We start from the raw sequence: 14,181 nt of genomic DNA on the forward strand, positions 1-14,181 counted from the left end.
ACTTATCCTTGTCTAATGCTTGGGTGGGATTACATGAAATATTTGGAAAAGACTCAAATGATCTTCCATCCTTCTTGAAAGGCTTCAAGACTCTTATGTCTCTGCTTATAATTTTTTCGTCATCAGTTGCGGATTTGTGTGAGTGAGTGGTTGACTTCGGATGAATGTTCACTTGATGTTCAAATGCCTCCACTATTTTTGTTACTCCTCCTGATGCTTTACTTGCTCTGCTTATTGCCTTGTCAGTCTTGTTGGCACCCATTGCACGAATCAACTTCTTCATCTCACAGTTCCTGTTTTCTTGGAAAGATCAATTTCAATATTTTTGCCAGCACCACCTTTCCAATTCACTGTAGCAGCCCATTTACAGCGATGAGCTTCGACGGTTGAGAGCAACACTTTGGACTGTAGGATATTGATGAGCATTTCAATAGCGAACTCATTAAATCCTGATGTTGCAAAAAAGTGAACCAGCAGTTGTTTTCGCAGGATTAGGAGGTGTTCACCATTGCCTGAGGATACAGCATCCTTGAAATCATTAAGGAGCATAAAACACTTTATGATGTTGATTCCATAGCTCCAAACACCATCATCTTCAATGTTGTCTCCATCTTCATCTTCATCATACACATCCTCATCATCAATGAAAAGAAACTCATCAATAAATTTGTCAAGCACCTGGACAATATAGCTCTTTCTGTATTCTTCTTGCAATACATGAACACTATGAGGACCGTTTGCTGCTGGCTTGTGTTTTGTGTCGTCCATTTGGAAAAATTCCAAAAGGGCCTCAATCACAAAACACTTACCAACACTGTAAAACAGCTGCTCACAGTCCTCATAGTGCTTTACGTCGACAGTGACATTTCGTCGGTTCAGCTTCTCTCTAAAGAATCGCAGCGTTCCTTTCTCTCTCCCGGAGTTCTTGTAAAGTCTCTTGAACACTGTCTGTAGAATATTACATGGTAAAATATTAATATTGCACATTTGATTTATAAACATAATGAACTTTTCAAAGGCAAATTTGGAGCCAGATCACAAAGTACATTCAGTTCAGGATATAAAAAATCACCTGTACATCAAATGTTATATGTGACTGCTTTAAAACTCAAAAGTAAATTACTGGTATTTGAAATGGTACAAATATTTCACAATTTAACACAATTTTTGTACTTTTAACAGGTGTCACAAAAAAATTTAACCAACTGAAATAAACTCTAATGCATGTAAGCAGGGCTAGTTTTATTGTAACACCTGGTACTCGTCTTAAAAATGTGAAAAAATGTAAGGCTCTACTTACAAGCAGTCAATTTCAAATTTAATTAAATTATAGCATATCAAGCCTTCCAATGTTATAATTACTGAAGAAATCAAATGCTAAGAATTTTTTTAGGCAAAGTGGCACAAAGTCAATTGTACCTTCAAAAAACTTCTTTTGGTGTGCCAGTCGACAATACAAAACGGATATAGATGATCCAGTCTCTGTTTAGCTGAATGGCATCCAGCTCTAAGATCCTTTGCCCCAGCAAATCTGACTCGAGTGAGTTGATCACCAAAGCAAGGTATTTTTACACCATGTAAAGGATCATCATCAGTTGTAGCAGGTGGTACGTGTGAGGCTGGTTGATCAGGTCTGGATGTGGTCCCAATGCTTGGTGCGGCATCATCAGGTTCTGAGGGGGAACATAGCCCAGCAGCTGCATATATTTCTTCCGTCCACTTCTCAAGCTGATCCAATACATCCACACATTCTGAATATTTCTTTTCATCTTTCATTAAGATGGGCATTGTCACAACTTCTGACTTGGCTGACATATTCTTGGTTTGTTGGCAATCAGTGGCTCCAGGTATATATGGCTTGAATATTGCAAAAGCAGGAAAATGTTCAAACAAAAGCCTGGCAACAAGTATTCTATATCTGCTTCTGATTGCCTCAGATTCCAGTCGATTGATATTCACCAGCTGGTGGACATTGCAATCTTTAAGACTTTGCTGTGGACCAGAATCGGGCAATCCTTCATCAGAAGCTCGATTAAATACAATACTTGTTGCCACAGCATGAACACTCCTGTTTTGCACATTCTGCCTCATGTCATGGGCCTTCTCCTCCCAGTCAATGTTGTCTAACACATACACAAATTTATGTCCAGACTTCACCAACTCTGCTGCATGATCTATAAAACTCTTTCCAATGTCTTCTAGAATTGGGTATTTCTTCATAGGCTCAAGGCACAGACCATACTTGTTTAAACGGGAAATCAGCTGAAACATTATGAAAAGTAGAAGGATTAAGTTCAGGAAAATATATTGAGCTCACACACTGCTTTTGAAAAATAGATAAGATATAGGTAGTGATCCCAGTCTAGGTCCAAACATAACCTATTTTGTACTAATAAGTTATGTTTAATGATGTCAATAAATTTAAAAGAATCATGCTTCATGCTGGTCATGTATTGCTTGACACTAGGGGCGTAACTAGAGTGGTAATTGGTGGGGTGAATATTCATATGTTCTGTTCTGCCTGCGTTTTTTTTTAAACACATGTACAGTATATGCGTACATTTGGGGGTTAATATATGAATATTCACCCCCCTCAATTAGTGCTCTAGTTACACATCTGCTTGACACCATTTAAACAAACTCAAGATATTGGCAAACAGGTCAATCTTTTGTCAATCATTCATTAATTCAACCTTGTACACAGTAAAGACCCTGGGTATGAGGTTGTCATTAATTAAGGACTATTTAAAGTGACTTATATTTACAGATGCTTGACCTTCGATTAATAAAACAGAATTGATCCTTTGAATTCTGCTCAATTCATGGCATCGTAAAAACATCACAATGCCATATATCAAGCAAATTGCAGGGTTCTTCTTTGCTGGATAGATGCTGCTTTCCAACAGACCACAGAGGAATTTATGCACTGTTGGACATCTGGTGGCCATCTCCTTTACAACATCAGACATCCAATCCTAACAAGATAAACCATAATAATTTCGTTGCCTGAGGACAGATTCATCACTTCTTCTTGCCACTTCAATCAGTTCCTTGTTTGCCTCAATAAGAACTTCTGAGGCATCGACCTTAATTAACATATTGTCACACTGTCATCTATACATGCCAATATATATTTTATAATATACCATATTTTGAAATTTTGGAAGTGGTGAAAGGTCTTGTAACTTGACATTAAGCACAAAACGATACTGTATAAAACATGAATACTGAAATGCAGCGTAAAATTGAGTCATTGTTCTGTTTAGAGGTCAATTCAGACGTGTGAATAAATTCATTCTTAGCGGGTGAATGAATTCATTCATGGGAACAATGAAAGTATTCATGAATATTAAATATGCCGCAAAATATTCAACAATAATACGGACGAGAACTATGTTTAAACATAAATTATATTTAAAAATATATAGAGATGAGAATAACTAAAGATATCAGAAGCTTTAAAATATCACGAACACTTACATTTGGAGATTTTTCGGCAGCAACATTACCGAAGTCAATACTTCGTCGCCGTGAAGTCCCAGCTGTGCGCACTTTAGCTGAGGGGATAACAGACGGAGAAACTTCCACACATCGTTTTGCTCGAACATTCTCCTGTAGTTTCTGTTGAGTCTTAATGATGATATCCCTTAACTTTATCGCATTGTTCAGCCTTCTTTCACAGGCAGAACAAATTTGATGAGGAAGGTCGTTTCCATGTGGCAATTCACTACCATATACTGTCTCCGCATTGTGCAAAGTTATCAGATTCTGACTTCGAAACAAATTTTTACTGTGCTTCGGGTCAGTAACACAATAACAAAGTCTGCAACGTGAAATATTTGCCTCGGTTTTTTTCGCGTAGAGCTTTTTCGGCGTGTCTTTGCTTGCCATCGCTCGATTGAATGAATAGGTATTTGAAATTTGATAATATCTCCATACTTAAAATGTAATTTAATACTTCCCGTGTTCCAGGACAGGATATTATAACTGTAATCCTGTTTCTGAAAAAACATTCATATATTCGAGCCTATATGTATGGTTTTATGATCAAAATGAACGCGAGTACAATACAAAAAAATGAAATTTTCTGAACGCCTTAACAACGCGAGCCTCTAGCACCCCTCCCTAAGCGCAATTTCAATTTTCCCCCAGAATCTGGGGGTTCACGTGACCAGCCGCAGCCAGGGTCTTTACTCCCCACCACCACAAGTAAAGACCCTGGGTACGAGGTTGATTCTTTGCATCTTTATAATATATTTTCTTTCCTCTTTCATTGCATCAAACCTTTTAAATGGCTTTTTGAAAAAAATGGTAAATTGTCAACACTGTATTTGAAATATAAACATTTTGCCTGGGCCAATACGGATGTTACTGATTACCAGTCTTTAGTCATTCAAATTTTGTGCATGCGCATAACTGACAGAACCATCCAACCTCGACTGTCCATGACATCGAATTTGAGCAACTTTGGATTCCGCTACCTTCTGTCACAATTGATGTTCTGTCCCACACAGCCTCAGGGAATATATCTATCCATCATTGCTTCTATTCTATTAATTCAAACAGACCATAACACAAGAACCCGCGAAAAAGTCTGAGACCAATCAAGTCTTCACAGCACTAAATTGGCAATCCTGTCATTCCCAGGCCTGGCTTTAACTTCAAAAGTCTTCAAGCAGTCTGCTTCACAAGCAGTTCTACAAACAATCACAACAACAGAGCTTAATGCTGCATTTGAAAACCCCTGTATAAGTTACGGCAAAACTATGCACCTTTTCTATCACTTTCTTTCCCAATTGGAGCACATTGTTTTGCTCCTTTTGTTACTTTCAATAAGTTTTCCTGATTGGCAATAACAGGTTGGCTATGTTTTAATATCATTTTAATAAAGAGCTCTGACTAGTCACAGGATCCTTTGTATCAGAGTTTTGCAATTCTTCCTTGTAAACCATTATACATACGCTTTTAGTTGTTTACACTCTGATACTTACAGATTCTGCTATTTATTTTCGGTCTATTTACTGGATTTTATATGGCAGCCAATCATATTATTTATGAGCAGCATGTTTTTCATGTGCGCTGGTCACGATTTTGTTAATTAATGCGTGACAGCCAATAAATATTACATTTCCATTGCATTTTTTCTGCATGATATGCCGGTCAGGTGTGGGACAATAAGCTCTTCGTCCACCAATTATTTGTCATATCAACATTGCCTGCTCCATGTGGCCAGAACATACAGTACAGAATAGCAACTACACATATACAGAGTATAAAATCGAAATAATCTCCCTAAAGGAATGTCTTCAAGGAGGAAAGTAACAAAATGAGGAAAAAACCCCTTCACTTGGGTAGCTGTCAGCCACTCTTCTCTAATAAACAGCCTGTCTTCACTTTTAGCTTTTCTTATATCTGTTGAAACCTGTACTGGATCACACTTTTCCCCTGTCTTTTGGCCATAATCAAACTTGGCTACCAAATATAGTCTTCCCTGGGAAACAAGCGCCACCAGTTCTTGCCTTGCTCAACGCCCATCCCATCTAAAAGTTGCCACTTTCCAATTGAGATATAGATTTATGAGAGGTAGCCACTTTCTGAACATTGATCGTAACAGTGCAGTACGTATTTACCCACTCTCAAAGCATCCACATCTTCTACAGCCTCTAGTTTCTTTTGCCTTCTTAAACTGATTCCCATGAACTCTTTATGCACTCTAAGTCCAGTTGATTGTTTGTTGTCGCTTTATTAAAACAGAACTTTCTTCCCATTTTTCCCATCCCCAACTCCAAATGCTTTCCAAACTTTAATAGTGTTGTCTTCTACAAACTCAAAATTATGATTATGAGCCAAATTTCTGTATCTTCTTCTATTCAATGTTTTTCTTTGACTCATCAATTTAGCGCACAGATGCAGTTTTTCCTTTGACAGGATACTTCTTGATAGCGGCATACATGTCATCTGCATTTAATACGTCATGACCTTCGTTACAGTATTTACGTGAGTATTTTTACAGTATTTTTGTGATAGCAACCAGATTTGTCCGAACATAGGTAAGCTTTGTTTACAGACGGCAAACTGGTCTTCACAACTCGAAGTAGATCTTCAATTAGAGAGGAAAAGAGAAAACCATTCTTCATTACATTCACTAAGCAGGTGCGCGTATGAAGTTACATCCTAAGTCTTTGTCTCACTGTTCTTCGAGACGACCCTGCTAATGTGCCAGCCTAACCCTCTCTTTCCAAACCATTCTGACTGCTTTTCCCTGAGTCGCTTCTGAACGAATCATCTAAACTTGCAATAATGTTTTGTTTAGCCTTCTCTTGGTTAATTCCTCATAGAGTATGGGCTTTCCATTGAAGAATGTGACTTCTGTGAAGAATGTGATGCCTTACAATCATAAAGCAAACCCTCACTGTGATTCTGGGAGACAGATGTATCCTGATGTTCAACAATTTTCTCTGATAACTCAACAAATAATGCTTTCAAGCTCTCACAGCTTTCACAAATAACAGAGTGACGATGCGTGCACTTGGTCTGGAAATTGACTTTATCAGGATCACCAAGTGCAATGATCAGCACATAAACTTTCACATTACAGGTAATGAGTTTTGAAATCAGTCTTCAAATATTGTTTAGCCTGATCATACTGAAATATTGTTTGGTCTCTTACTGATGTTTTGGCTCCACTTCTTATTTGCTCCCACTTGAACAAGCTGTTCAACGATCGACTGTAGAGTTTGAAAAGCAGTTGATCCGTCTGCTGCTGTATTGTTTAAGCCTGCAAGAGATGCCTTCCTTACTTCCAAGATTTAATATGGAGTCGAGCGGCTAAGAGGGTTGATTTTTTCATCCTTGCAATATTGCATGTATTGGAATATCACTGTCAATCTTGTCACCGCTTTGATGACTTTGCAGATTAGTTTGCTGGCCTCGGTTGCCTTCTCTACATACATGTCTTTCCCTTTTTGGGAAGTAATGTCCCAGTCATTTTGAAGTTGATTCGTTAATTCAGATCGGTTTTTTCTTAGAGCCACAGCATACAAATTTTCAATAGCTTTATTGTACACTTACTTTGTACTATTGTACACTTATTGTACTGTTACTTTCGTTTGTATCTTCTTCTTCACTGTCACTACCAAACCTAGTCCAGCATCCTGGAGTCCACAGTGTGGTGCACATAGTTTGTGATGCTGGGCTTGTAACTCTCTTCCTTGCATAAGGTGTCATCAGAATACCTAAATGTAACGATACACACATCAGGTGTGGACATCACTAGACAAGTGGCAGCGGTACATATTCCCCCCTCCTCTCTTCAGGTTCAGCACAGTCTGGTAATGTTGTCATTCAGTCATTGAATTGACCTGTGAGGTCAATAAAAAGAATTTTCATAAAACGTGTAAAATAGCGTGCCAGTAAAAGGTAGCAACAGTTTTTTTTCATTATCCTTTTTAGGGACGAGAAAGAAACATTGAAACAAAAAACATACTTACCTTGGTCTTAAGTATTCTTTCTCAACTGGGACTGCATTCATTGTATTTTCTTCAGGGTTTATAGGTCATATCCAGGTACATTCACATTGCATGCGTACGCCGTGAATGTCATGACACTGTCTGCAAATAGCTAAACAAAAGAATATTACTTTGAGTCAAAACCAACAATGTTTAAAACGAGTATCATTCTGTTTATTGCCTTTTTGTTTGCTGTTATATGACTCTTTTTCCGGGAAATAATATTATTATTAATTAAATGCAACAGCTATATCACAATATATTTTTATCTAGTTAGCTAAAAAATTGAATTATATTCTCTAGTTATTCAACTTTATTACTGCCATTCATATGAACTTCAGGATAACTTGTATGAACTTCAGGAGAACTTACGAGATCCAGCTTGGGCAAGCTTGCCATAGAGCTTCATAAGATGATCACATGCCTGCCCTTGCATTTCCTTGTTGATCCTGTCCATTGACGATAGCTTCGACCTCGCACATCAATGTGTTGAGGCCTTCGTCATCGAGTGACTGTTCCTTGGTAATAGCTCTCATTACCTTTCGAACTGTTCTTATACATCAGTCCCACACCCCGCCGTGGTGTGAGCCTGCAGGTGGATTAAATGTCCATTTAATACTATGTTGCACAAGGAAGTCATGGATTTTATTTTGGTTCTATTTTTCGATTTCTTGCCGAAGTTCTTTTTTGCCTTTTACGAAATTACCTCCATTGTCCAACCGCATTTCCTCAGGTTGGCCCCGTCTTGCGATGAATCTTCGTAAACCATTTATGAAGGATTCCGTATCCAAAGAATTTGCTACTTCTACATGGATTGCTTGAGTTGTTAAACAGGTGAAGATAATACCATATCGTTTCGCACTCATTCTTCCACGGCGTATACAGAACGAGCCGAAGCAATCTACACCAGTAAAGGAAAATGGGGGTTTTCCGTAGGTTACGCGATCTGCCGGGAGGCCTGCCATCTTTTGTTCGACGACAGGAGACTGTCTTTTTCTGCAGCTAACACACGCATTCAATATCTTTCGAACTGTAGCCTATGCCTTGATTATTTAAAATTGCTCTCTTATTAAAGATAATGTGTATTCTATGCCAGAGTGACCAGAGACGTGGTGGTAATATTTGCGAAACCTGTAGCCTTTCCATATTGTGATGTCCTCTGATTCTGCTTGAGCGGCTTGGGTTTCTCTATGGCGATCTTTCCGAAGACTGGATGATTTGCAGCCCTTGCCTTGGCAGTTACAAATTTGTTAATGTCCTTTATTGTGACATCGTGCTCTTCTACCCAATCTACTGTGTCTAACAATCCGATCTACTGTGTCTCGCCATTTGACTCTCATCGCATAGGGTAGGCGTTCGACTATCCTTTTCAGATTTTCCGAGTTATTTAGCTTATGTAGGTATCCAATCTTCTCCAGCGTGTTTGTGCAACTGGTTAGTTGTATTGAGAATTGCTGAAGGGCGTTCGCGTCTTCGCTCTTGATTGGTGGACAGTCGACCAGCCGTTGAAGGTGGGCGACGGCGCACCGGTACTCCTTTCCATAACGTTCTTTGAGGAGTTTTCTAGCTTCTGCGTATCCTTCGTCCTCTTTCATCGAAAGACAGCTTTTCATGAGTTCCTGTACAGAACTGCTGGTGTGTTGAACAAGGTAGTAGAGTCGTGCATTTGGGCTTGTGGTTTTTGACTCAATCAGATGCTCGAAGGAGCGGATGAAATCGCAATAGTCGACAGGGTTTCCGCTGAAGACTGGCATACTTGCTTGGGGCAGAGTCACAGCTAAGACACCCTGTTGCTGTTGGTGGATAAGTTGTTGGAGAGCGTTGCTTTGTTGGTCTTGTATTTCAACAATTTGTCGGAACGATTGTCACGTGGAGTAGATGTTGAGTTGCTGGCAAAGTCCTGCCTCAAATTGATCTTGGGAGTATTTTCCATACTTAGATGTTGGTTGTCCACTGTGGGTTCGGTTGTGAAGGGATTCTTTGACCTTCCGGTATGAGCGTCTAATAGAAGGGAAGGGTTGGATTGCTTAAGATCTTGGGCCTCGGCTTGCTCGTACACGTCTCTTTCAGCTTCGGCAGCGGCTATTTCTCTGCTCAGCTGTAACTCTTTCTTTCGTTGTTGCAGGGTGAGCTCCGCCATTTCGAGCTGATGGACACAACGTAAGGTTTTAGCCTGCGATTCTAAGGCAGCCTTCTTAGCAGCGGCCGTCGCTTTCAAACTGCTAAAACTTGTTGCCGAACCACATAGCAAGTTTGAACCAGACGATACGCGGGAACCTACTAGACTGATCGAATCTTCTGGCCGAATATGACCGCTGTGGGAGTCCGAAATGTGATGATCCTTAAAAGACTTTTCAATGTTCAGACGGCGTAGCGATATTCTTCGGAGTCATGCAACTCGTTTTCGTCACAAATTTGAGAATGATAGGCCTTGTGCGCCGTATGAAATTCATTTAAAACATCAGGCAATTCGGTCAAAAGATCCTTGATAGCTGGCAGATTATCAGAATTGTCCATCATTCCCTAATTTTATTTAGTTTTCTAGTTACGTTTGCCTTTGTCAAACTGCGCGCTTTCTTCAATTGTTGAAGTTGCCCCTGTTTGGGAGCCATAGGTATTTAACGTTAATCGCTCTTAATTTAATTGTGTCCATTCTAAGGATGCATTAATTGATCCGTAGAGATAAATCTAACAACCGCAATGACAGCGATGAAATCCGAAACGGTTTGACATAGGGTAAATTCCTCAAGTTCCTTTAACAATGCATCAAATTCGAACTAATGTAGCTTCACTGGGACAGAAATTCAATGTGAACGAGTTCCCAATAAATCTACAGATGTAGACGCAGTGCGTAGAATGAAACGCACTCAACATAGGAATTTTGATAATTTATTAACAGGATATATACAGGTTTGGGTCGAATGAGTCGATTGAGAATATTGTAAGCAGACAAACTATAGTAGCCTATCACATGAAATTAATGCGAGTATACTTGATAATTGACATAAATGAGATATACTTATTAAACTAAGAATTAGCATGCAATATAACAACTAAACCGATTTTAGCAGCGCTTATCAAAACACTTAGCGTGACAATTGCTAACTGAAACAAGTTTGGTTTGCAAACGCACCAAATTTAACTATCATGCGCGTAGATATAGCTTTGATCGAGGTAGAATAAAGATAAAATTTTTGTCTCGCAATGCGAATAGAATTGTAGCATAAACCTTTGCTTTCTTGCAAGCATCCATATTTGAGCCTCAGCGTAGAATGAGTAACCTAAGCTAGGTAGGGTGTTTTTGTGTAGCATGAACCGGATTTCATGCAAAAACATAGAAACACAGTGTTTTTTTTTTGTGACAGACATAGCGTGGCTAGGCAAGGCAACCGCATTGCGCATTTGCTAACCAAATTTATGCATTTGACGTAAATATTTGTGCTGAAACGGAAAATAACAACTTGTTTTTGCCAGAAAGTCTTTACAAAATAACAACTTGAACGACCTTCTGTTTCAAAACCAACACGTGCCATTACAGACTTGCAACGACAAAAAATAATAAACAAAACAGAGGCGAAATTTCAACTTCATCGCTGATTTTAGCTCTGCTAAATGTTTGCTCATACACTCGTTCAAGCCATTTTTCAGTCAAGGAAGGAATGCACAGCCCATGCTAAACACATGATTAATCATGGTTTAAATACTGCAGGTAAGATGTCATTATTGTGTGTATTACTGATTTTATATGTTGTATGGTTTTGAAATAAGCTTTTAGAATCTCAATATTCGTTTACATGTAAGATCATTCATTTTTATTTATTAAATATTAGTTATTAATTACATGCTTCACAGTTCACTCTCACGATTGCTCCTCCCCCATCTGAGGGAAGTTGTGTGACACTGGTCTTTGTGTTTTGTGCGCCATTGAAACTCGCGTAGAGGATAATATTGCTTTGATCTATGAAGATATATCAATATGAGATGGATAGATTGCTGAAGACCATGTTTCTGCAACTTTGAATAAATGGTTTTTGAATACAACTATATGCTCCTGTCACAAAGGTAAACAAAACAATGATAATCCTATGAAAATCGTATGAAAAGCAAGGTGTATATTTGCTTAAATATTTGCGTGCCCATAAGTTTCTCAACAGCTATAAGCAATTTAGGCATAGTAGTTTTAATTAATCTAAGCCGTAAATTGTGTATAGGTACCACTTTTGCGAAATTCAAATGTAAAATTCCCCAGTGTAACAGATTTGCGCTTACACTGGTGAACAAGGGGTTTTGAAAGACGATTTTTTTCATAATAAAACGGATATCCCAACAAAGTAAATCAAATACGGAAAGTAGAAAGGTACAATGTTAATTCAGTTAACACATTTTTAAATTTTATATAAAAATGAGGATACTATAGCAATTTTAGTAGAGGCGATTTTCGTGTTTACATTGGGTTATATTTCACTGCCAGCGTCAGTAATTTGAGAAGGCACTGTAACTCAAAAATTTAATATGTGTGGAAGCTATGAAATTGTTTCTTTACCAAGGCAACACACGGGTAACTTGTGACAGAAGTTTGGGGAGAATTAATTTTTTCAACCCAAACCAACTCAGGGCCCGTGGAGCGTATTAGAAGGTGGGGAGGCTAAATCATAAATAAAACAGCTCAGAAAACTGTGTTCCTGCACTTTTAGAGAAACTTAACAAAGATCTCTATAAGACCATAGAATCATAAAAAGCAACAAAATTGATACCTTAACAAATATAAAAACAATTCTTCTTACTAGTAAAAGACTATCTTCAGTTAACAATTTTTAGCCTTTCGTTAAAAACAAATAACACAACAAACATAAAAATAATCTTTGAGTTTTAACAGTCTTTTTCACAAAGAGCACATATGTTTGAATGCTGTCCATAATGATTGTCTGATTCAAGAAAACGACCAAAATTTCTTCTCCTATTCTCGCTTCGATCGCAAAATTCATTGGCAATACCAAGAAGGTTAAGTTTGTCGGTTCTGTCCTTATGCCCGTTTATTACCGCCAGGTTATTTAACCTTTCTTGTGACATGATTGAGCGAAGCCACGTCATTAATCTTCGAGCAGGAGAAAATGATCTTTCGGCACCTGCGCTTGTTGCTGGATTAACCAAAATACATATTGTAATGATGTGATTTATCATATTCTGTTCTAGTTCAACCAACTCCCTGATTTTAGCTATGATGTCGTAAAAAGACACACAATCAGTATCCTTCATGAGCAATTTAAAAACTTCAAGTTGGGATTTCAAGGCTCCAATATCCAAGTCATCATTGTAGTTGACTTCAAGAAACTGCAACTCTGTGGAATAGTCTTGATCGTAAAGAACTTTAAGTAAGAAAGATTCCATCTTTTCGTATACACTAAAACTTGGCTGGCCGAACCGCTGCTCAATAGCATTTATCATAAAGTTGATGCATTCAAAATATATTTGCTTGTAATAATCTTGTGATGTCGTAGGGAAGGATGGCACACCAGTTCCAATCTCAAACCTTGCAGGTGCACGTCTTTTCCTGAGTAATGTTGACTCTGAAATTGAGGGAATATTTTTACTTTTCAATAAAATAGTTTCGTAAAATAATTTGAAGCAGTCGTCACTTCGTATCTTTTGTAAGACTTCTTTCGTGAGACTGGCAAGCCGTTGGCCACTTGCAGCGCACATCTTTGTACTTTGTAATGTTTTCGACAAATTGTCAGTGTGTGAAAACAACTGTTGACCCAAATTTAATCCAAAGAAGAACTCATATGTTTTCATTTGTGCTTGGCAACCAATTATCCGTCCACATATTTCCGCCTGGAGTTTTTCATCTAGACAAATTATCCATTCTTGAAGAAGAGCTGAGTAATTGTCCAGAATTCGTTGGAAACATGATGCACATACTGTCCATCTTGTAGGACACAGCTTTATTATACCATGGGTGGCCAGTTCTCCTTCTTTGAGGTTTTCTTGTATTTCTCCCAGCAGATTTTCATGTTTTGGGGAAAACTTTATTAATGTTACAATCTCTTTTGCTACATCCATTGTATTTGATATAAACTTACAGTTTTTCTTTGTATCCTTCACAAGAAGAAATAGAAATAGAAAGAAAATCTGTTTAAACTCCATTCCAGAAACTTTGTAGGAACTATATTTAAAATATAGTAATTTCGTTTTCGGAATTTGGAGCCTGTGGTTAGCTCCTGAAAAACTTCATGTAAGATCCACATTATAGACTACTTAGCCTTCGTCTTAATTAGATACTAAGTTGAAAATACACGTCCGCAAAAACTTGCCACTTATTCTCAGAGTGTCAGACTTTTAATATTTTAATCATTTTGGTAGCCACAAGATGTGCAGGAACTAAAGCCCCCCCCCCCGTCTCCGCGGTCCCTGCAACTGGTCCAGTTTTACCAAGACGGCCTCTTACATGAAACGCCACAACATCCGAAAGTGACATTCAAATGTTTGAATCAAATTTTGTCCCTGATATAACTCCATACGCTTGGAAGAACATTCAATTTCAAGATGCTCTGGATGTTTAATTGCAGTAAAAGATCTGTATGTAATACAGTACCGTCCAGGAATAACCTAACCCCAACCTTAAACAGAAATCAACCCCACAACCAAACATCCACACACAACTCCAACCATAAGA

General features: G+C 38.3%; 2 protein-coding genes across 2 annotated transcripts; both read right to left on the minus strand.

Moving 5' to 3' along the window:
• Positions 1 to 279: 279 nt before the first annotated feature.
• On the minus strand, positions 280 to 2,271 carry LOC114535446. Its single transcript, XM_028556752.1, has 2 exons — positions 1,420 to 2,271; positions 280 to 948 (listed from the first exon to the last, which is right to left on the minus strand). The coding sequence occupies exons 1-2, from the start codon at positions 2,269 to 2,271 to the stop codon at positions 280 to 282; spliced, it is 1,521 nt and encodes a 506-aa protein (XP_028412553.1).
• A 10,106-nt stretch (positions 2,272 to 12,377) lies between these two features.
• On the minus strand, positions 12,378 to 13,568 carry LOC114535447. The gene has a single exon (XM_028556753.1). The coding sequence runs from the start codon at positions 13,566 to 13,568 to the stop codon at positions 12,378 to 12,380; it is 1,191 nt and encodes a 396-aa protein (XP_028412554.1).
• Between the last annotated feature and the right edge of the window lie 613 nt (positions 13,569 to 14,181).

Source organism: Dendronephthya gigantea, unplaced genomic scaffold, assembly GCF_004324835.1.
Source record: "Dendronephthya gigantea isolate DGI-Jeju-01 unplaced genomic scaffold, DenGig_1.0 000118F, whole genome shotgun sequence".
Lineage (NCBI taxonomy): Eukaryota > Metazoa > Cnidaria > Anthozoa > Malacalcyonacea > Nephtheidae > Dendronephthya > Dendronephthya gigantea.

Bases quoted from the DNA above. Each gene is read 5' to 3' on its own strand.
- LOC114535446 (XM_028556752.1), bottom strand. From the start codon at position 2,271: ATGTTTCAGCTGATTTCCCGTTTAAACAAGTATGGTCTGTGCCTTGAG. The intron at 949-1,419 runs GTACAATTGACT...AATATTCTACAG, and splicing joins CCAAAAGAAGTTTTTTGAAG to ACAGTGTTCAAGAGACTTTA.
- LOC114535447 (XM_028556753.1), bottom strand. From the start codon at position 13,568: ATGGATGTAGCAAAAGAGATTGTAACATTAATAAAGTTTTCCCCAAAA.